Genomic DNA, 22559 nt, shown 5'->3' on the forward strand with positions numbered 1-22559 from the left:
ATCCGTTAGGTACCTTAACAACAAATATTATAAAAAAAATGAGGCCTTTTCGTATGTTTTACTTATAGCACCCCGTTTTTCGCAACGTGGATTCCTTTAAGGTTTTGTTCATCTGTATAATACAAATCGACTGTAGATATGTTTCAATTTACAGAGGCAAAGGTTAAGAACTTAATGGCATTATACAGAGTGTGTAAAAATCAGAACGAAATGTGATGGTAAATTATTCTATATGAGATGTAAAATCGAACGAAATTGTTAAAGACGAATTGTAATGGTAAAAATAATATATTCCATTGTTATAATCTAAAGTAATATTAAAATAATACACCTTTTTAAATTTAAATATTTTATTTATATATAATAGCTCTTAAAAGGTCCAGGTGAGTAGCCGTGAAAATAACACTCTTGAAATTCAAAGACTAGATTCCAACGAAATCATCAATTTAACCCCCCTATCGTCTGCACTCTGTGGACCTTTTAAGAGCGTGGAATATTCATTGTGTGTGTGTGTAATCAGTAATTTTGAATCAATAAAATTGTATCAGGTATAATCTAGTAAATACAATTGAAAAGACAGGAGCCCAAAATATATTAAGGTAGAGAGAGAGAAGTTTCAAATTGGCATCCTGAAGAATATTCTAAATTCACTTCTAACCAACTATCAATATCAATTATACGAAGATGACATCTATGTGTTGTTTCGATCCACTCAAATCCTCCGTAAGGTAGAAATTCACACCGTATAAGCTATTTACATCCAATTACATTAAATATGTATCTGGTTTGAATTATTTTCGGTACTTGTTGTTTACTTATATTTATGATTCCTAAAAAAATATATATCTTAAAACTTTAGTATCATATGAATAGCAAAAAACGTTTCTATTATTTCTACACACAAAAAATATACAAAAAGTGTGAACATGCCATCGTAAACATCAAAACTCCAAATTTTGCGTTAAAATGTCAAATATATAGTGCAAAAACATCAAAGCATCATACAAATTATTATTATTGAAATATTTTCTTATAGCATAATCATAATTACTTTCAGTTAATAGTATAATTGGAGATGTAGGAGTCACGTAATCAGTCATTTTTTTTATTAATTCATAGTATACTAACCAAAAAGTTCCAGTAGCAACAGCAGCTTTACGATTGGGGTGTCAAATTGGTTTCGTGGTAGGTGTACTATGGAATTACGTCTTCTTCTTCTTATGGCATAGGGTGTGAATAAAAAAAAATAATATACTAACCAAAAAGTTCCAGTAGCAGCAGCAGCAGCTTACGATTGGGGTGTCAAATTGGTTTCGTGGTAGGTGTACTATGGAATTGCGTCTTCTTATTCTTATAGCATAGGGTGTGAATAAAAAAAAATAATATACTAACCAAAAAGTTCCAGTAGCAGCAGCAGCAGCTTTACAATTGGGGTGTCAAATTGGTTTCGTGGTAGGTGTACTATGGAATTGCGTCTTCTTCTTCTTATGGCATAGGGTGTGAATCAATAAAAAATAAACATTCCAGTCCTTCAAAACATTCACTTTACCTAAAACTGAAATGGTATATGTGAGAATAAATCTCAGTATGGGTCTTCATTTCAGTTACGTTATTACACATATGGTTACCGCAATCTTAAGGGAGGTACGAATGTTTTCTACGCATAATAACGTAAAATAATATATTTATTTGTTCTGAATATTTATTATAAAATAGAAGCAAGTGGAACACAATGTTCTGAAAAAATCACTATGATAATTATCATGTAGTTTTTCATCATAATCTAAATAAACTTCTAAATTCAAAAGACACAAGAGGAGTTGTCTGTTTTCATATTCATTGCATTGGTCAAGCTAATATATATATTTACACTCTTCTTTCGGCGAGCTGTATTTTTTACTTAGCAACGCCCCTCGTGAATTCCTTTATGGTATTGTTCATCTGTATAATACCATAATGTCTTAATTTACAGAGGCAAAGGTTAAGAACGTAATGGCATTATACAGAGTGTGTAAAAATCAGAACGAAATGTAGTGGTAAATTATTATTATATATGAGGTGTAAAATCGAACGAAACTATTAAAGACGAATTGTAATGGTAAAAATAATATATTCCATTGTTATAATGTAGAGATATGGGGAGGAGGGCGAATTCACTTCTAACATATTATAATTATTTGAAAGGAAATATCTTTTTTGTGTCGAATATACTGTTCTTATCTCTTATTTGATTACTTATAATTATTGGTTTGAAATGTGGTAGATGTAAAATTCTTGCGGCTTTGTTAATTATTCATTTTTTTTTAGATAGAATACTGTTTTGGATAAAAGATTCATTTCATCATTATCTGTGACGAAAGTAAGTAGTAGTTCTCGAAAACAATATAACATCTTATTAAAAATTTATATTTTTAGTTCCAGTACAAGTATTAAACCGTTTGAGGAGGGTGTTAACCCCTCATCAATGAGTAAGTAGTTGTATCTACCACTTTTTTATTTAATAATTATTTTTTTTTGTTTTTTTAAAATTAGATATGCTTTTAAAAGTAACTTAATTTATGTATTATAAGGGTTTTCAATAAAACACATGTTTCATATTGTTGTAAAAATTAACTATCCTGCTTTATACTTTTATTAATTTATTTTTTTATTTTTCTAAGTGTATAGTGGGGTGGGGAACATGGTTTCAAAGTTTAATTTAGATTCGGGTTGATTCTGGGTTGATTTGAAAATTAAAATTTGAATGATTGAAGGTCGCAAAAGGGATTTTCGTAGTTCCTCACAACTAAGTAAAAAAAGTATTAACACACCGGTGTATGGGCTAGCTACGCTGCTGAATGTATAGGAAACGTAAGTGTATAGTGAGGTAGTGGGGAAAGAGAGTTTATTATTAAACGCTTTTGTTTCATATTTTAAAAAATTAACCATTCTCCTTTATACTTTTTATTAATGTATTTGTTTATTTTTGTAGAGCAAACCATCTATCTAGAGGGACCGATGAACGGGGGGGGGGGCGCCTCCCGAGTTTAATTCTTTGGGGGACGTTCTCGGTTTCATAATTTTTGTTAAAAATGACGGGCCCTTTCTGGTGGTGTGGGCGTTGAATGAATTTTCAGATGAAATATGTTGGTAAAAATACTTCGAAAATCATATAAAATTTGGTATTTGCGAACAAATAAGACGCTGTGAAGATTGTTTTAAAATTCTCCGTTTAAACCGTTAATAAAGAAATCAATGACCCATGTTAAAAGATCTTGAAGAATTCCAAGAACTCTTCCCCAATGTGTTTACCACATTGGCATTTACAATTGGAAATAAATATTTAAAATATCGGTTATGACCGAGATGTGGGATGCAAACATGCAATTAATTAATATGAAGATTATCGACAGCTTGAATTTTATAAACAGACCTTTGGAGCTGGATTTGTAAGCTATCGTAGGCGACTTAAAAAATAGCACATGTTGGTGTAACAAAGATGTCGAAATGTACACTTATAAAATCATACATATTTGAAGTAGATTATCCTGAAAATAATCCATACCTTTATTAAATAAAAAAGATATCGGCGTGGCTGCCATAGACGATCGCAAATGAGGAAAAATTTTACTCATTTTTTTATAGGACAACGATCGAAAATGTATATGTACAAAATTCAGGGTGGGAAAGTTATAAAAATTCAAAGGGGGTTAAATATATAACATCGTTAAAAATAAAATTACTTTGAAAGATTATGAAAAATGTTTAAAGAGTGTAAAGTAAAATTATAGTATTGAACAATCTAAAATTGGGGTAAGTCCTTATGACGATAAACGTTATTTAATTCAAAATTCATTTGATACGCTTCCTTTGTGACATTATTCAATTTAGTTGTAGACAAGTTTGCGCTATCAAAAATATATTTTATTTTCCACCTGTTTCATGCATTTCAAAAACAGAATGTTAGAAGAGAAATATATGTCTGAAAATGAACCACAACATTCACAGTCAACTCCAGTTAACATCGTGAAAAAATAAAATTTATTTATTATCATAGCTTTTTTCTAAATTCTAATTTATTGTTTCTGGTGGATCTTAAATCAATAAACAGAAACGATATGTTTAGCATGAAACCATTAAAAACTATACGAATTTTCCGTTGATGTCCCAACCAAAATTTGGTACTTATTAAACAATCTTACAATACAACTGTAAAAAACATTTGATAAATTCACCAATAAGGATAACTAAAACGTTTAAATAAAACATATTAAATTATGTAATACGGCGCTGTGGCCGACAAAAGAGAGAGAGAGAGAGAGAGAGAGAGAGAGAGAGAGAATCCTTAAAATGGAACTCATAAAATACGAAAATTGTAATCGGTATATGATTAAATCCGGTGAGAGAAATTAGTGTTTTTAATTCTTACTTTTGTTATCTTATAAATGTTTTGTAATAGAATACCACATACCTTTTTTCGTTATCCCTCGGTTTTCTTCTTCTTTAAATATAGAGCCTCAAAAAGGAAGTGACAATCAGATTAATGGGTAAAAAAAAGCTTCTTATTATCATACAGAATACCACAAGTTTCCTAAATTTCAATATCTATAAAAATATGAAATTGTGGTTATTTCTACAACAATCTAAAACAATAAACTTAAAGAATCATTATCAAAATGTAAGTTGTTGTAACCATGTTATATATAAATATTAAAAATAATGATCTTATTTTTGGGAAGAAGAGGAATTACATAAATTCCGACGTACGTCTATATATCAGCGTGGACTAATGCTACAACGTTCTCGTCGTGTCCACTGTTACGAATACATTTTATTCAGCTAATAGTAGCAAATCCTACCTATTCCTCAGAAGGTTTACACAAAACTTCCCATATATAAGAGGCAGCATCAACAGCTTCATCGTTTTCCACCGACTTCATATTATTTTCATAAAAAAGTTTATTGTTATAAATAAAACTTTATTTCGAAATATTTGTATTTGTAACAAATCACCAAGACCGTAATTCGAGGCAAGACAAACTTCATCACGAAAACCGACTCCCTTCACCCTACAAACGACATTCACTAGTCTACCATTTTGCACAATATTTACAGAAGTAACCTATACAGTCTTATTGAAATATACCAGGGTAATTTTCATCAAATCACTGTGTGACATTTTAAAAGCAACTAAGAGATAAAAATAATTTTAACCGCAAAGTAATCAAGTTTGATAATTACGCTACAAAAAGAATGTAATTTGTTAAATTTTAAGTAGTACTTTTCTATTATAAAGTAAGATGTAACACTCATATAACTCAATAACGAATTAAAAACAAAATATCATAATTCAAAAAATCATTCAAAGAAAAGTTCTCGATCCGATAACATGGAAAAAATTGAATTTCTTGTTGGTAAAAGAGATCAATGAGATATCACGTTTAGATGTGGAAGATCCTGCAATTGTTCAATGGAATCAGGAAGCTAGAGTATCATGTTATATTTTACATAATAATGGTGAAGTTGTAGCTTTTGCCCTGTTATTAAGATGTGATTTCGAACCATTAAGACAACATAATGTACCCAGATTACTAAATTTGATATTTACATTTGAAGAACACAGAAGAAAAGGTTACGCTTCCAAAATTGTCAAACATATAATGAAAGTTGGAAACCAGTTCACAACATTCTGCAGTAATCCTCATTCTGAAGGGGTGTTTACGAAATGAAAGTGCGTTAATCATGGTGAAATAAATTACACGACAATGTTTAGATACCCTTAATTTCTGTGAAATGTAGTTTGGACGATAAAAAATCTTTGTTAAATGTTTCCTAATGAAAATATCTTTGTTAAAATTGTCTTTTATGTGGCCCTAGAATGTATATAGCGATAGATTATAACCAGATATATAATAGAAAATGTAGTTAAAGACTTTGATCACTAAAGATATAAATATATACGATATTAGTTTTATCAAAATATTATCGTATTGTTAACATAAAATATGTATAAAAAAGAACTAGAACTAAGAATCTGAACAAAATGAATACTATATTTTAGTTATTTTTATATTTGTCACCTACGATTCTAGGTGATTGTGTGTCTGATAACAATGATCGCATATTCATAATTTAAATCTAAATGAAATATGATATATTATGGGTTTTGAAATCACTCTTCTTAATTTAAAAATAAAAAAGTATATATGAATTTTTATTAGCATTGGTCTTTCCTTATCAATATTGGAATTTCTTATCAACAAAAAGTTTCAGACAAAACAGTTGAAAACCACTAATTTATTTATTAACGTGAAAAATGATAATCTTTTATAATTGATATAAATTCATAAATAACGGGATTTCCGAAATGCTGAAATGAAAGGAAGGTGAGTAGATAAAACTCCCAGCCGAGTTTTCCCGAATGAAAATTTTAGAAACTTTAATTATTTAATTATCTACAACCGGAATATGTGAAATAAATAATTTGTACACAATTTATTCATAACTATATTCGATTTTTAAATTTCTTTTAAATAACTTTGTATTATTTCCAAAGCTACCATTTTTCAAATCAATTGATTGGATGTCACGTGACCTCGGTAGAAAAATGAATAAATATGAGATCGAGATCAGTACAGATCATTCTTATCTGTTTGCTCTTATTTAACAGGCGCGACTGATCTTGTTTTGAACATTTTGAGTGAGTTTATTTTGTTTTTGAAAAGTGGTAAGCTTTTTACATATTTTTTGAAATTAATTGTAAAAATTTTGAGTTTTTCATCTTTTGATTTTGAAAATTTTTTTTTGAGTTTGGTTTTTATCTTTTATTTAATTTTTGGAATTTTTAAAAATGGAAAAATTTTTTATTATTAAAGATTCATTGAAAAAAATTCGTAAATTCGGTGTTCAGGGACGAACTCTCGAATTTAAGATTAAAAATATACCCGAAGAGGCCATCGAGGGTATTGTTTTAAAGGGGACAGAGGGGTTAAATCCTACTGATAAAGTAGGCTATACGTTCTGTTCCAAGGATTTTACCAGGGGTGATGGATGGATGCCTTTTAAACGTGCATCGGAAGTGACTGTTGACGATGTTTGGGACGTTATCTCATCCATCTATCAATCCAATTCGACCGGTCTCAATACGGAAACTTTCTGTTTGGGGGGCCGTCATCAAAGATACAACAACTTTGATGAATTATCTTCGAATACTCGTGGTATTGTTGTTATAAAAAATAAAGATAACATGTGCTTACCTCGTGCTCTTATCGTCGCTATGGCTAAAGTAGATGAAGATCCTCTCTACACTTAAGTTAGGAGAGATATTGGAAAACTTCAGACTGCCAGAGCTTTGGAACTGATGGAAGCTTCAGGGGTTTCCATTCCTTCCGAGGGATAAGGAATACCAGAGCTTCAAAAATTTCAACAATTTCTAAAAAATTATAAAATTATTGTCTACGACTATGGGTCAAAAGGTCGTGACGTCATTTTCGAAGGAACCGACAAAGGTTCTTCGTTGAATTTACTCTACCATGAGGGCCATTACAATGTAATTACTTCGTTAACTGCGACGTTTTCGTGTAGTTATTTTTGTAAGCAATGCCATGTTCCTTACAATAATAATCGGGATCATCGATGTGGAGGAACCTGCCCTGGTTGTCAGCAATCACCTGTTTGTACCCCCGACGAGATCCAGGTAAATTGTGAATCTTGCAAAAGATCTTTCCGTGGACAAGTATGCTTCGAAAATCATATAAAACAAGGCATTTGCGATCAGATACGTCGCTGCGAGGAGTGTTTTAAAATCGTATCACACACACGCAAACATGTCTGTGGAGAAATCTTTTGTAAGATTTGTAATAAACACCAGCCTTCAAGCCATCTTTGCTACATCCAATCTGATAATCGTATTCCATCATTGAAAGATTTTCTTTTCGTTTTCTATGATTTGGAAACACAACAGGAAAGGGTACTTGATGACGGTTCACGTATACATGAACCGAATCTTTGTGTATTTCGTCAATGTTGTGATAAATGCCTTGATTCCGATACAGAGATTTGTTCTAAATGTGGTTTAAGATCACAAGTTGTTAAATGTAGTGATCCAATTTCGCCGTTCATGCATCATATGTTAAGTCTTCGCAAAAAATTTAAAAATATTGTCATAGTCGCACATAACGGAGGCGCATTTGATCATCAATTTATTTTAAATTATATCCTGATCAAAACAGATTTAAAGCCCGATCTGATTATGCCAGATAATTAATTTCGATGGTTGTAGGGAACGTTAAATTTCTGAATTCTTATAATTTTCTTCCGATAGCTTTGTCTAAACTTCCATCAGCCTTCAATTTCTCAGAGGAAAAGGGGTATTTTCCTCATCTCTTCAATCGCAGTGAAAATCAAAGTTACGTTGGACCAATTCCTGATATTAAATTTTATGACCCTGATAATTTATCTTTTAACGCTAGAAATTCTTTACTAAAATGGTATTCAGAAAAAGTTCAGGAAAATTATGTTTTTGATTTCCAACAGGAAATTGTGAAATATTGAATTTTAGACGTTGAAATTTTAACCAAGGCATGTCTTAAATTCAGAGAATTACAGAGAATGTTACACGAAACAAATGTATGCCCTTTCATGGAAGCTACTACGATTGCTTCTACATGCAATAAAGTCTTCCGTAGAAATTTTGTTAAGTCTAATACTATTGGCATCATTCCGAAAGGTGGATATTGATGGCGTGATAGTCAGTCTATAATTGCTATCCGATGGTTGGTTTGGAATGAATGCCAAAGAGGTATTGAAATACGTCACGCCGGTGTAAAGGCAAAGAGGTTCGAATTGCTGGTGTTAAAGTGGATGGGTATTGCGAGACCACTAATCAAATTTTCGAATTTCAGGGTTGTTTCTTTCATGGTTGCCTCGCATGCTTTACACATCAGAGAGATGATCTTCTCAAAGATAACCCCTCTGAGATTTTCAATCTTCCGATTCGAAGCCACCCAAGCTAAGATTGAAAAATTGAAATCTCTGGGGTATGAAGTCATAGAAAAATGGGAATGCAAATTTCGAAAAGAATTAACGGATGAAATTAAAAAATTTTCAGACTTGTGATTTTCAGTGGTGACTTGTGATTGTACAAAAATATATCGGCCTAACACGACAAACAGAAAGTTTCTTCCCGATCACAGTTCTGTTCCCTACGGATTCAAAAAACTGAAATTTTAATTTTTTTTTTTTGTAATATTTTATAAATGTAAGACGTACAAAATAAGATGATAATTCAAAACATGAATAATGATCTGATAGTGGTGATAACACAATAAAAGATCCGTTTCAATTAATTTTGAAAAAATAGGTATTGCCTCTTTTTAAAAACTGAAAAATTAATTTTTTGTTGTTTTATTTCCAAATAATTTTATGAATGAATAAAAGATTCAAAACACAGATAATGATCTACAAAATTTAAAAAATATTGGAGTCTTGAACCAAAAATTCCTTATAAAATTTGATTTGAGATAGCTAGTATAGAAATATTAGAGCCTTGAACCAAAATTCCTAACCAAATTAAAAGGTAGCCAATTGCAATAACAGTTGGAGCCTTGAAAATATATGAGAACCTTGAAAATAATTATTTTTGAGGTAGCCAATTACATATAATTGGAGCCCTAATATAATAATTATTCCAAAACATTTTTAAGGTAACTGAAGTAAAAATTGGAGTCTTGAAAAATTTTTTTAAAAAACAAAAAAAAAACTCAAAAAATCATTAATTCACAAACTGTATATCCCTAACTAACATAACCTTTCCTGGCGAACAAGGTCTGTACCTGCTCCTCACCCTTAATAGTAAAAGAAAGTTTAACTTACTCAGTTTTTGAGGAAAATCCACATTTGTTCTCTTTTGTTTTTTATCTTATTCGAATATGGTTTGGTTTGAGGAAATCCATTTTTCACCTGTAGTTCTTCTCTCTTATTTTCTTGTTCGAATAACTAAAATGTTAAAAAATGAGTTATTAACATTCAAGTGAATTTTTTTATATCAAATATAAGAAAAAAATCTGAAGAATAATGTGTTAAGAGATCAAGTTTCGAGTATTATTATTATTTTTACGAAAAAAACCTAAATTATTGTTTTGAATTCTCAACGTAAAAAATGTAAATTATTATTTCTACAATAACTGCTCCTATTTCATTATAAAATTCAATTAAATCACAAAAAGTAATATAATGATTTCAGAGAGAGAGAGTGAGAGAGCGTTCTATATTCTATTTGATGAAGAATTTTTAGATAGATCAAACTCTAAAAAACTTACCTTTTCCCTGCTTTTACTCACAAATAAATTTTTACATTTTGATTCACTTTTTGTCAACGAACGAATATTAACACACACAAATCTGAAAAGTTTACTTTATCACATATGTGTATATCACACACACAGGATGAGGCTTCTCGATAACACTGACATGATTTCATATGGTATGATAAAATATATTTTGTTTTCAGTTTTACGCTTCAATGATTTCGTCAAAGTTACACAACTCATATATAATAATAACGAAGAATTGTTAATAGTTGAAAAACATGGTGTCGAATATTACCTATACGGATATGATGTAGCTGATATACTTGAAATTAATCAAAAAGGAACATGGCATTCCTCACAATAATAACCGAATGAAAACGCTGCGGTTAACAAGGTAATTACATTTTGAATTTAGAAGTAGATTTAGATTATGATGAAAAACTAAATAATAATTATCATAGTGATTTTTTTCAGAGCATTGTGTTCCACTTGCTTCTATTTTATAATAAATGTTCAATAACAAATAAATTTATTATTTTACGTTATTATGCGTAGAAAACCTTCGTACCTCCCTTAAGATTGCAGTAACCAACCCCTTTGGCAAGGGAGGTAATAGCACAAGCGCTAGAGAGGGTTTTTTATGTGTGATAACGTAACTGAAATGAAGACCCATACTGAGATTTATTCTCACATATACCGTTTCAGTTTTAGATAAAGAATGTTTTGAAGGACTGGAATGTTTATTTTTTGATTCACACCCTATGCCATAAGAAGAAGACGCAATTCCATAGTACACCTACCACGAAACCAATTTGACACCCCAATCGTAAAGCTGCTGTTGCTACTGGAACTTTTTGGTTAGTATACTATGAATTAATAAAAAAATGACTCCTACATCTCCATCTATTAATTGAAAGTCATTATGATTATGCTGTAAGAAAATATTTCAATAATAATAATTTGTATGACGCTTTGATGTTTTTGCACTATATTTGACATTTTAACGCAAAATTTGGCGTTTTGATGTTTACGATGGTATATATCGTTGTTGGTTCAATAACAAAATTCTATTTTCATATTGATGATACAACATCAACAATGGATATACGTACCTTTAATAGAAACGTTTTTGGCTATTCATATGATACTAAAGTTTTTAGTAATATTTTAAGATATATATTTTTTAGGATTCATAGATATAAGCAAACAACAACAAGTACCGAATATAATTCAAACCAGATACATATTTAATGTAATTGGATGTAAATAGCTTATACGGTTGGGCAATGTGTGAATTTCTACCTTACGGAGGATTTGAGTGGATCTCGAAACAAACATAGAGGTTGTCACCTCAGTATCGGATGATTGACAGGGGATGTATGTTAGAAGTGAATTTAGAATATTCTTCATATACAGGATGTCAATTTGAAACTTCTCCCTACCTTAATATATATATTTTGGGCCCCTATCTTTTCAATTGTATTTAATAGATTATACCTGATACAATTTTATCGATTCAAAATTACTGATTACACACACAATGAATTTAGAATATTCCTCGCTCTCAAAAGGTCCAGAGTGCAGGGGGGTAGACGATAGGGGGTTAAAATTGATGGTTTCGTTGGAATGTAGTCTTTGAATTTCAAGGTGTTATTTTCACGGTTACCCACCTACACTCTGGACCTTTTAAGAGCTATTATATATGAATAAAATATTTAAATTTAAAAAGGTGTATTATTTTAATATTACTTTAGATTATAACAATGCAATATATTATTTTTTTACCATTACAATTCGTCCTTAACGTTCCATTACGATCAATTTCGTTCGATTTTACACCTCATATATAATAATTTACCATTACAATACATTTCGTTCTGATTTTTACACACACACTCTGTATAATGCCTTAACGTTTCTTCTGTAAATTAAGACATCCCTACAGAAAAAATCATTTTTCTAAGTAAAATTTATATCTATTCGATTTGTACCTGTTATTATTATTATATGGATGAACAATGCAAAAACGCTAAGGAATCCACGAGAGGTGAAGGCTTTTTGGTTGCGTAGAACGGGGTGAACCTATAAAAAAAACATGCAGCTTTGCTACCTCTGCACTCGAAAAATTATAAGGCCGTGATTCATTTTTATAATATTTGTTGTTGTAAGGTTAATATTAACTAACGTTAAAAGCGAAATATATTTGATCATGCCCTCGAAATTACAAGTGCCTCGCCATCTAACCATCACGTTACGCTGCGGGGTGACGCGGGGATGATGCGCCACTGAGATGACGCGGGGGTGATGGGCGCGGGTTGACGCACCGCAGGGATGACGCCAAAATACTCCGTGTGCACATAACCTTACGATACCGTCATCTTTCCCAGATATCCTACTATTATTAACGCTGTAATTCGCGCTCCTTCTTTCCATATCTCTACTTACTTCACCGGTAGCGCCATCTTACCATATCTCTACTTACTTCACCGGTAGCGCCATCTTACCATATCTTACCAAAACTTACATTTTACAGATACTATATAAGTAGCCAAGCGAGAAGGCGTGGTCACGTGACTGATGAAAAGTGGAGTGGAGGGGCTGGTCTCAAGTGCCCCTTTACCTACTTTAATCTGTTTCGATAGAGTAATAGAAGGAAAAAAATGGAGAAGTCGTACTAGCACTAAGAATATAATAAACAAGAACCAAAACAAATTCTAACTTGCAGCCGAAAAGACATGAAAAACTGAGGCACCAAGTAAAAAAGGAATATCAATAGTTGCCCTACTTGAAATAATGCCGGCCGGTCATTTCGAACAGAGGGGTTTTAGTCGGGGTAGCATCCGACACTGTTCGATGCGATAGACAACATTGTGTTAAGTATTGTTAGTCAAATGGTTTCTCCCCTGTAGAACAAAAGTAATTAATCATTATTGCAGTAGCAGACCAATATTGTTGATGGGCACATTGTTAGATGATTTGAACCACTTCAAGAATATGATGTCAATAACGAACATCAAGCAGGCGCAGATTATTCTCACTGTAACGAGGCGGAATCTAAATGTCAAGAATTATTGTATTCTCCCTACCAGGAATCGAGGATGACAGATTTATTTTCATATAAAGATGATCTGACAATGGTTTCCTATATTTTGGAAAAACATCTGTTGAAAATATCTTTAGAAATGAAACAAGTAGTTAATCGAGGAGTGAAGGTAACTCAGCAAGTCCGGGAATACTGCCACTATAAAAGTGTATTCAGTATAATATCACTATCGGTTCCAGAAATTCCAACAACAGTGGAATCCGTCAAAACTTTCATTGGGAAAACAGTAATGACGAAGTGATAGACTTTTGGTACGAGTAACAGATTACATCACGATGGAAAGGCACTAATTCTTTTGAAAGGAATGGACTATTTCCGATGGTAAATACATTCTGGTTACAATGCATTATTTCACAAAGTGGGTGAAAGTTTACGCGACCCTGAGTTGAGAGGCTACATTTGTCGTTTGGTGAAAGAATTCACAGTCGCTGAGTGCCGTTGTGTGTAATGCGTAGTTAGTAATGGAATATATATATATATATATATATATATATATATATATATATATATATATATGTATATATATATTTATATATATATATATATATTTAAGTGAAGGATCTATAACATGTATTTGAATTTACTTCACCGATTAGGATAAAATGTTAGTTAATAAGTATCATCACATATAATAAGGTAAGGTTAATTTATTGGATTCACGTCAGCACCAAATTAAAAAAATCGAATATCACTGAAAAATTAATCTAGAAAAAATGGTCTGCATTATCCAGTTCGTTCGCTCAAACAATCAATTTCTATGTTATTTTGAGAAAATTATATTTGTTTATTTAATGCAAGTGTTTGAAAATCATTTTGTATCAGTATTATTAAGAAAGGACGTTGCACGGCTATCCACTTAGGAACGCGGAGACGATCTTCACCTACCTACCACGTTGAGAATTAGTTAAAGGCTTAATATTTTACAATGCAAAAAAATGCACAATCATTTGCCAATTGAAATCAAATCGATCTTTTCTCGCATTCCGCAATATTTGCTGGAAAGTGCCTTTAACTCTGTAAACGACTTCAATTTTAATAATATCTAATTCCGGGCATGCTTCATACTGGTTTAACTTTTACTATGGACTTATATACTAATTATTACCTATTACTATTGCCTATAATTTTGTTAGTTATTGTGGTTTTCTTCTAAATAATAAAATTTTATTTTATTTGTTATATCTTTATTTAAGTTATTTTTATGTTTGTTTTTTAGTTTTTACAAGCTTTTTTTTACAAATTGTAACAAATTTTTGGAAATATGGCTTCTCTATCAAAAGAGCAGTAAGGCTGAATTTTGGAGCGAATTTAATTTTGTTGGAGGAACGCTGATATGGCTTCTAAGTCATTGCTGTATGCTATGACCCGTTGGGTCTCGAATAATGGTCGTTGAAGTTACTCAAATGAACGGAAATCGACGTTTTAACAAATTTCTTGATAGTTATCCAATTTAAGTATTTTAACACGTTTCTATTAGTTTCACCTATATATTTTGGAACAGACTTCTTGCTCTCGATTTTTCTCTCCTTTGAGCAATCAGATTGACGATAATATAATAATTCGATAGAAATATCTGATTATCCCGATTATATTCGCTGGATTCATAAATTTATTTTTGTATCCTTTGCGTGATAGTAAGAAAGATGGAGTAGTAGGCGAATTACGTAAGCACGCAGTCGCATACTAACAAAATCGAGATGCATACAGTAATACATATGAACATGATGAGTTCAAAATAGCAAATTGAACTAAAAAGCAAAAAACAAAATACCGTTTAAAAAGACTGGGAAACACGTTAAGTTTAGTTATACTAAAAAGTCAAAGACTACATAATAACTTGAAAAAACTAAAAAACACGATTTTAGCAATAATCAACGTAAAAAGTAGAAAATGATTCTTGACATAAGAATCAAATAACCGAAACTACTGAAATTAGTAGTAAGTTATAACGAGTGATATCGAGTTCTAAATTTTGAGCGAGTTAAGTGAATGAGGAAATGGAGAACAAAGGAAAGCTAAGACCCACTTAGTGAGTAATTTTCGGAAACAAAAACATAATTGATTAGTCCCTTCTTTTCTAATTCAGGCAATTCTAGAATCCCGGGTTAACTCCAGGAGTCTTTTCGTTTCAACATCATACCTAAATTATGTAATATAATGGAATTAGCTTATTTTACCTACATACTTATTTAGATTTTGAAAATCAAATCATAAAAATATTAATGCATCCAAAGTTTTTTCTCCAAGTTTGCTCATCAGCTTATGCACAAATATGCAGAGGTTGCAAAAGCGCGCTCGGACTCATTGGAAGTCGGAGGAATCGTTTTAAGTTTGCTTCAAATTATAATCTCTTGTGAAAATCTCTTCAAACAGATTTATTTTCTGTTTGATAAAATGTGTGTCTGAATTGAATGTGTCTGATGATAATCTTTTCATATTGTTTTGTATTTTAAGCTGGAGTTCTTCTATTAACGATACTTTAGTTCTGTAACTCTCAATTAATACGGAATCATATTCCATCTTCTTTTTCAATTCCAAAGTTGTTCATTCTTTCAGGTAATATAATATATATATATATATATATATATATATATATATATATATATATATATATATATATATATATATATATTTATTTCAATTTTTTAGCTGTTCTATTCATTAAGTGTGCTCTCATACAGGGAGATTTTGATCTGTTAGTTTGTGTAAATATTGCGTGTTTTGCAGAATCATCTTGACTCAAATTGTGATTATTGATAGTGTTGATAATTGTTTTCGATTCCTGGCAAATATCTTATAAAAAAGCAGATTATTATATTACCTGAAAGAATGAACAACTTTGGAATTGAAAAAGAAGATGGAATATGATTCCGTATTAATTGAGAGTTACAGAACTAAAGTATCGTTAATAGAAGAACTCCAGCTTAAAATACAAAACAATATGAAAAGATTATCATCAGACACATATATATATATATATATATATATATATATATATATATATATATATATATATATATATATATATGCATATAGTCCTACACAGTGAATTATTTTCAGCAATTGAAAAAATACTTTGGATAGTCCCGGACTGGGAATCAGATTTTCGCTTTTATAATAGTAACATCAATTTTTTTATTAGTAATTCCATTCTCATGCTCAGAATTATTCTTATTTTTTAGTTTAATTATTATTTAGAGCGTTTTTTTTTGTTCTTAATAACTGAAGAGCAAATTTCAAAGAGTTTGATATAAAAATAACTTGCAATTTATCCTGCATTTTAAAAACTGTTTGATTGTAACCTCAATAGTATAGAAAAAATGATGTAATTGCTGTTAATCTGGATCCACAATTAAATTGTAAGCTGCATACATTTCAAACTTAAACATTTCAGTTTAATGGTGAAATCTCAAATGATATTAAACAAAATTTATTACTTACCACACTACCTAATATAATTCGTTCAAAATGAAACCCTTTCAGGCCATATTTTTCTAAATTTTTCTTCAACTTGATTTCTAAATAATTTCTGACTAAATCGCGAGCATAGTAATTTACAAAAGGCCAGCATTGTTTTACAATCTTGTTTAACCACTCTGCACGTTCTACATCTGGAAAAACAACCTGAAATCAAACATAACCCGTAACAATAATTACTTAAATGAGCAATTAAATCAATTGAACTATAATTTACACATTAATGGGATTCAAGTATTTGATTCACAAAGTTGGGAAGAAGAAAAAGGGGATTCGAAGCAAGAAAAAAATAAGTTGGAATTTTTGGTACCGTTGGCGATATTCCTACTGAATACACTGATAACTTGGTTATCGAAACGCGCGTCAGACAGTCCTTCACGACGAGCTGAATCTATATGCATGTGGGAAAGCAGCCCTCCACTAAAAAAATTATTTTTCTGAGTTTAAGTGAGTCAGATCTAATATTTTTGGGATTTGCAGAAAATGGTGCCGAATTTCACTAACTAAGAACTTTGAATATTTAATTTTTTCAAATGGCAACCCCCATTTTTTTCTTCGCCATTGAATTCTACGCTTCAAATTAAGGGGATTTTATCAGTAAATTCATATATCTCAAATTAACGGTTTTTGTAGAAACTTGAAAAAACTGAAATTTTCATGGTGGTGGTGGTTATTTGTTCAAAACCCAAAAATACTAGACCTGACTCATATAAACTTAGAAATATAATTTTTTAGTGGAGTGTTGCATGTGTCAAAAAATTTCGAAAATATGAAATAATTAGAAAACGGTGGACTTGAGGCATACGATGCCTTATATAATGTTTTATTGACATTTCGTGTAGTTTCCAAAAATTTAATAAAAACCATAGCATTCCCTTTAAAATAACGAAGTTTTGGGTCCACTTCCGGTATAACCGGAAGTTTCAGAAAACTGAAATTATTTTAGTTAAAACAAGCATTTCGGAAAACCCATGCAAGCAAATTTTCAGAACATTAGTCGCAGTACTTTCCTATATACATAACGATTCAGCTTGTCATGAAGGACCCCGTATTTGTTAATTTTAGTGTAGTGGTGGTGTAAACAGTGTATTCAGCTAGAATAAGAGTTATAACAAATACTAGACAAATTCCACACAAGACCAGAAAACGCACTGACTAGCGAAATAGTCAAGATGCCATAGGAAGCATGATGAAAGGAAAAGCAAGCGAAAAAGACGGAAGAGTACCGGAAATTTCTCATATCATTGCATAAGCACAAAGATAGCAAACATACAAATTGCGGGGCACACATGAAAGTTTATTGTATACAAAGAAATAAAGTAGGACATGGACTAACAATAAACCTGTTGAGGCGTAGTTACAGTAGAACCACAAATCACATCTCAGAATAGATCAAAATGGAACGTGTCAAGCGTCGCGCGATGGTTAAATACGTTTAAAACAATTGACTCCTAAGCAAATTTACACCTAACCTAACCATATCATCATCGTCATATAGCTCTCAGTAGAGCGTAGGGCTCCTGTCGGTGTTTCAGCTACGATGGTAAAACATTGAGGCAGTCATGAGCCTTTTTTACTATATCTGTAGGCTCTTTCCATGTTAAGTTCTTCTGTTGCAGTTATTCTCCAGGTTCGTACAGGTCTGCCTCTATTCCTCCTGCCTATCGTTTTATAATTAAATGCTTGTCTGATACTGGTTTTGGCTTGCTGGTTTCCGTAGTGTGAGAACTATCTATCTCCAATTTCGCTTCGCAATCTTCACGTCTATTTTCCCTTCTTCCGTTATGTTCCAAAGCTGTTGATCCTATTAGGCAAAAAAATGTTTTGTAGATAACTAGTAGGTACTTCTTGTTGTTAAACGTTTGAATTTTCCGGAACATCTTTCTATTATATGTCCAAGTTTCGGTCTCAACCACCCTCTAGTATTTCGAAATTGACATGTGAATATTGGATAAATAATTACATATAGTGGCTCTCATACGATGTGATACATAATATGCTACTAAAAATTGAAAAATTCACTTTCCCATTGTAGGTGGCTCATAGGCAAAAAGATCAGCTCTCGTATTATGGTTAAGAAAGTGAAGAATAAGAAAAGACAATGTGAACGTCTGATTAGTACATCTGATCTGCAGAAATAAAAAATAATTAAAAGCTAAGTCAAAAAAATAAACGAAACCTGATTCAGCTCATGTAATAGAAAAATATAATATAGATGATGTCTCATAGATAGTGCTGGTTTTAAATGTTCACTTTCTTTATTACATATTCATATAAAAAGAAAGCCTCAGAATTCGGATTATAGCCCATCGTATTCTATGTTTTCAACGCAACGTTCAGCAAGCTCCTTGACACCTTGGTAAAATCATTCTTTGGGTTTAGATGGAAAAAATTATCGCACTGTATTTTTAACACCTCCTTTGGATTAAAATTTTTTTCTACGCAGAATTTTGTCTTGGATCTGAATGAATAGTAATCCGACAGTGCAAGGTTCGGATTTTTTTTATTTAAAAAAAAACTAACTTTTTGTCCTCTAGCAGTTTCAACGTATCTTTCATGTTTAAACTTTTAAATAAACGAAAAATTTTCATAAAATTAAAAAATGCTTTCTTCATTGTAACCATAATATTTACCAAAATCAAGCTCTCTAAACTATCCAAACTTCATGATCCTATAATTTGTATTCAATTAAAGTGATTTGCAAATTTGTAACATTTTATTTAAATTAGGGTTGCAATATCAAGGGTAGAAATTACATTTTTTCCATAAACTGTAGGCATTCTTCTTATTTTCGTCATAAATTCCTTATTTTATGTATTACAAAGTCTTAAAAAGTTTCATTTGAATGGTTTTTAAAAATCTTTAGAAAAGATTCCATACATTTTTTTTTCCTAAAATTGACCGTTTTCCACTTATTCAATTGCCAATTTGTCAAAATCTTCGGTTCGCTAAATAAGTTCCACCTTTAATAAATCATAACTCGGTTTATCCTAGGTCTACAATCAACAAAACACATTCTGTTTATTTTTTAGAAGCTATATTTAACTTCTTCACACTTTTTTCTATAAAATCTAAAGTTTTTAAGTTATTTGTGAAAAATCGATTAAAAATATGTTTTTTTGTAACAAAAATTCAAAATTTCGATTACGAAGCCAAAAAGTATTGATTTTTCGAAAATACTCGCAATTTGTGCTTACAATATTTTTTCTATCGATTTCTACAATTAGTTTCAACAAAAAATTACCACCCCATAATTAGGGTGGTATTCACTCCCAGAGTAAAAGGGTAGACTTTGCTTTTCATGATATTTACCATCTACTCTGAAAATTTCAAGCAAATCGATGCGTTTTATTGGAAATCTGAGGAAAAAACCATTGTTTACTGGACTAACAGATAGGTTGAATATAGTCTGTGATTGTTCCCAACACAATGCTCTGAATTTTTTATCGCAACTGCAGGTTTGCTGGAACTGGATCTAGTTACTTAAAAAAGGTAAAAGAGTACGAATAATTGTAAATCGTCGTCATCATCAGTAGTAAGTAATAATCAGTGATATCGAGTTCTAAATTTTGAGCCAATTAGGTGAATGAGGAAATAGAGAAGAAAGGAAAGCTGAGACCCACTTCAGTGAGTAATTTTCGGTAACAGAAAAATAGTTGATCTATTGGTAACGGGTAGAAAATTCAGTCAGGTTAGGTTAGGTTAGGTTAGATTGTAATTTTATATAGATGAAAATTTGTTTCAGAGCCAAGTAGAGGACATAGCCAGACAACAAAATATATTATGGAAAATAACTGAAAAATTAACTGCTCAGTATTCTTTTCTGTAATTTTCCATCGAATATTTCAGGATGGACTTGAGGTAGGCGACACTATATAGTAAAATATAGATGATAGGCTGTAATAGTAAATATTTGGAAGGAAAGATAAATAAACATATTTTTTGTTTTCCCAAATGCTTTCCTGATGTTTGCTCTAGGAGGAAAAAGTTTTGTAAAATTCAATACTCAACACCAAATTATGGCTTGTGTGAAAATCATTTTCTGGAAAGTGATTTGACAAAACATTTGAAGTATAAAGTTATCCCTTAATTTCCTACCCCTCATCTGCCTGCCTTCATTGTCTAATTCCATTTATGAAGATCATAGTTCATGACTGTATACTAAACCAAGAATATTCATATGCCATAAATACAGGAATAGTAGACACTGGTATGATTGTCTAGGAGTATCAAGTACCATCGAGTGTTCGTACCATAACATCTGGTAAATTACGTATAGAAGGGTCATTGGAGTTTTCAAGTGAATTTTTATTTCATTTCCATTGTTACAGACGAAATTAATAGCTTTGACAAAGAAAAATCGGATTCTTTGACTGTAGCTAGAACTAGCAAGAACAATTTAACACCTAAGAAAATGTATCAAATTCATCGGAATACACTAGCCAGAATATCAAAATTGAAAAACAGTCTAAATAATAACAAAGAGCAGTAAAAAAGATGTGTGAAATTGTAACATTTGAGTATTTAGAAGAAACTTTAAATAATGTAACAAAAGAATTCATTTATTTACAGTTGAGAAATATTTGTAAACACGAGAATATTTATTTTTGTTTTTCAAAATGTTTATGAGGATATAATGGAAAATTCTTAGCCTACTATAGAACCAAACAAAATTTCAATGTCAAAATATTTTATTACTCAACGCATTCTCCTTTTACTTGGATACATTTATTACAGCGAACCTGCAACGTCTCTAGACCTTTAAAAAAATGTTTCTTCTTGCTCTGCAAACCAGACCTCCACAGCTTTTATTACCTCCTCGTTGGAAGAAAATTTACGACCTTTTCAACTTTTTTTCAGTTGAGGAAAGAGATGATAGTCGGACGGAGCCAAATCTGGTGAATAAGGGGGGTATTCTAGTAATTCAAACCCTAATCACGAATTTTTTGCATGGCTGTTGTATTGAATGATGTGGACTGTATAATTTTATTTTATAATTAAATTTTCTATTTATTTTAAATGAAACAAAGTCCCATTTATTTTCTGGAAGCAAAGCTTCTTTTATTAGAACCAAAAACGTTCTTACTTCGGTCTATATAATACACATACTCGTTCTCGTGTCGCTACATAAAAACGACAAGTAACGAAGAAAGAGAGACTGCCAGAGGCGTAGAGTAGAATGAATTTCTAAATAAAAATTAAACTAAAATTAAAACAAAATCAAACATAGCGCCGGCCTTGAAAGTTCCAGCTTTCAAAAAGAAAAAAAAAATATACATTAAAGAAATAAACAGCATAAAATTATATACAAGTAAAAAATAAGTACAACCAAATAACCCTTAATCGTCTATAGGTAAAATACATATCTTATTTATGGCACGTTTAGTGATACCACTGTAAGTCTTTACTGTCACTACTCTAACAAGTCCATCACTGCCTGGATGAGTCTTTACTATGCGTCCCAATTTCCAACTCATTGGAGGGGTATCATCTTCCTTTAAGAGCACCATAGATCCCACTTGGATAGAGTCAATTTGAGTACCTCGCCATTTGGGTCGCTGCTGGAGTAAGTTCAAGTAGTCCTTGGACCACCTAGTCCAAAAGTGCTGTATCATCATAGAATGTGCTTGTATCGAGATAACTGAATTTTATGGTCAGCAGGAACAGCTGGCTCTGGAATTGTTTGAATC

General features: G+C 31.2%; 1 protein-coding gene and 2 long non-coding RNA genes across 13 annotated transcripts in view; 1 reads left to right on the forward strand and 2 right to left on the reverse strand.

The window, feature by feature from the left end:
* LOC130892796 (extended synaptotagmin-2-like) overlaps window positions 1–22559 on the reverse strand; it is a 122145-nt gene that overhangs the window by 68219 nt on the left and 31367 nt on the right. For 7 of the 11 annotated variants that reach the window (XR_009059102.1, XR_009059101.1, XR_009059103.1 and 4 more), the window contains exon 4: window positions 16834–17016. Coding sequence is in view for 6 of the 11 variants with exons in the window: in XM_057798420.1 (XP_057654403.1) it covers window positions 16834–17016 (183 nt within the window). In the remaining 5 variants the exon portion in view is untranslated. Of the gene's footprint in view, window positions 1–16833; window positions 17017–22559 lie in introns of those variants that run through there. The other 4 variants (XM_057798426.1, XM_057798425.1, XM_057798428.1 and 1 more) reach the window with 3 other exon arrangements.
* Window positions 333–10942, reverse strand: LOC130892798 (uncharacterized). Its single transcript, XR_009059104.1, has 6 exons — window positions 10299–10942; window positions 9853–9975; window positions 7236–7411; window positions 4451–4584; window positions 1393–1555; window positions 333–830 (listed from the first exon to the last, which is right to left on the reverse strand). It is a non-coding gene; the product is annotated as an uncharacterized LOC130892798 (long non-coding RNA).
* On the forward strand, window positions 10532–11769 carry LOC130892799 (uncharacterized). The gene is made up of 3 exons (XR_009059105.1): window positions 10532–10683; window positions 10995–11146; window positions 11477–11769. It is a non-coding gene; the product is annotated as an uncharacterized LOC130892799 (long non-coding RNA).

The sequence above is a fragment of the Diorhabda carinulata genome, chromosome 4 (assembly GCF_026250575.1).
Source record: "Diorhabda carinulata isolate Delta chromosome 4, icDioCari1.1, whole genome shotgun sequence".
Lineage (NCBI taxonomy): Eukaryota > Metazoa > Arthropoda > Insecta > Coleoptera > Chrysomelidae > Diorhabda > Diorhabda carinulata.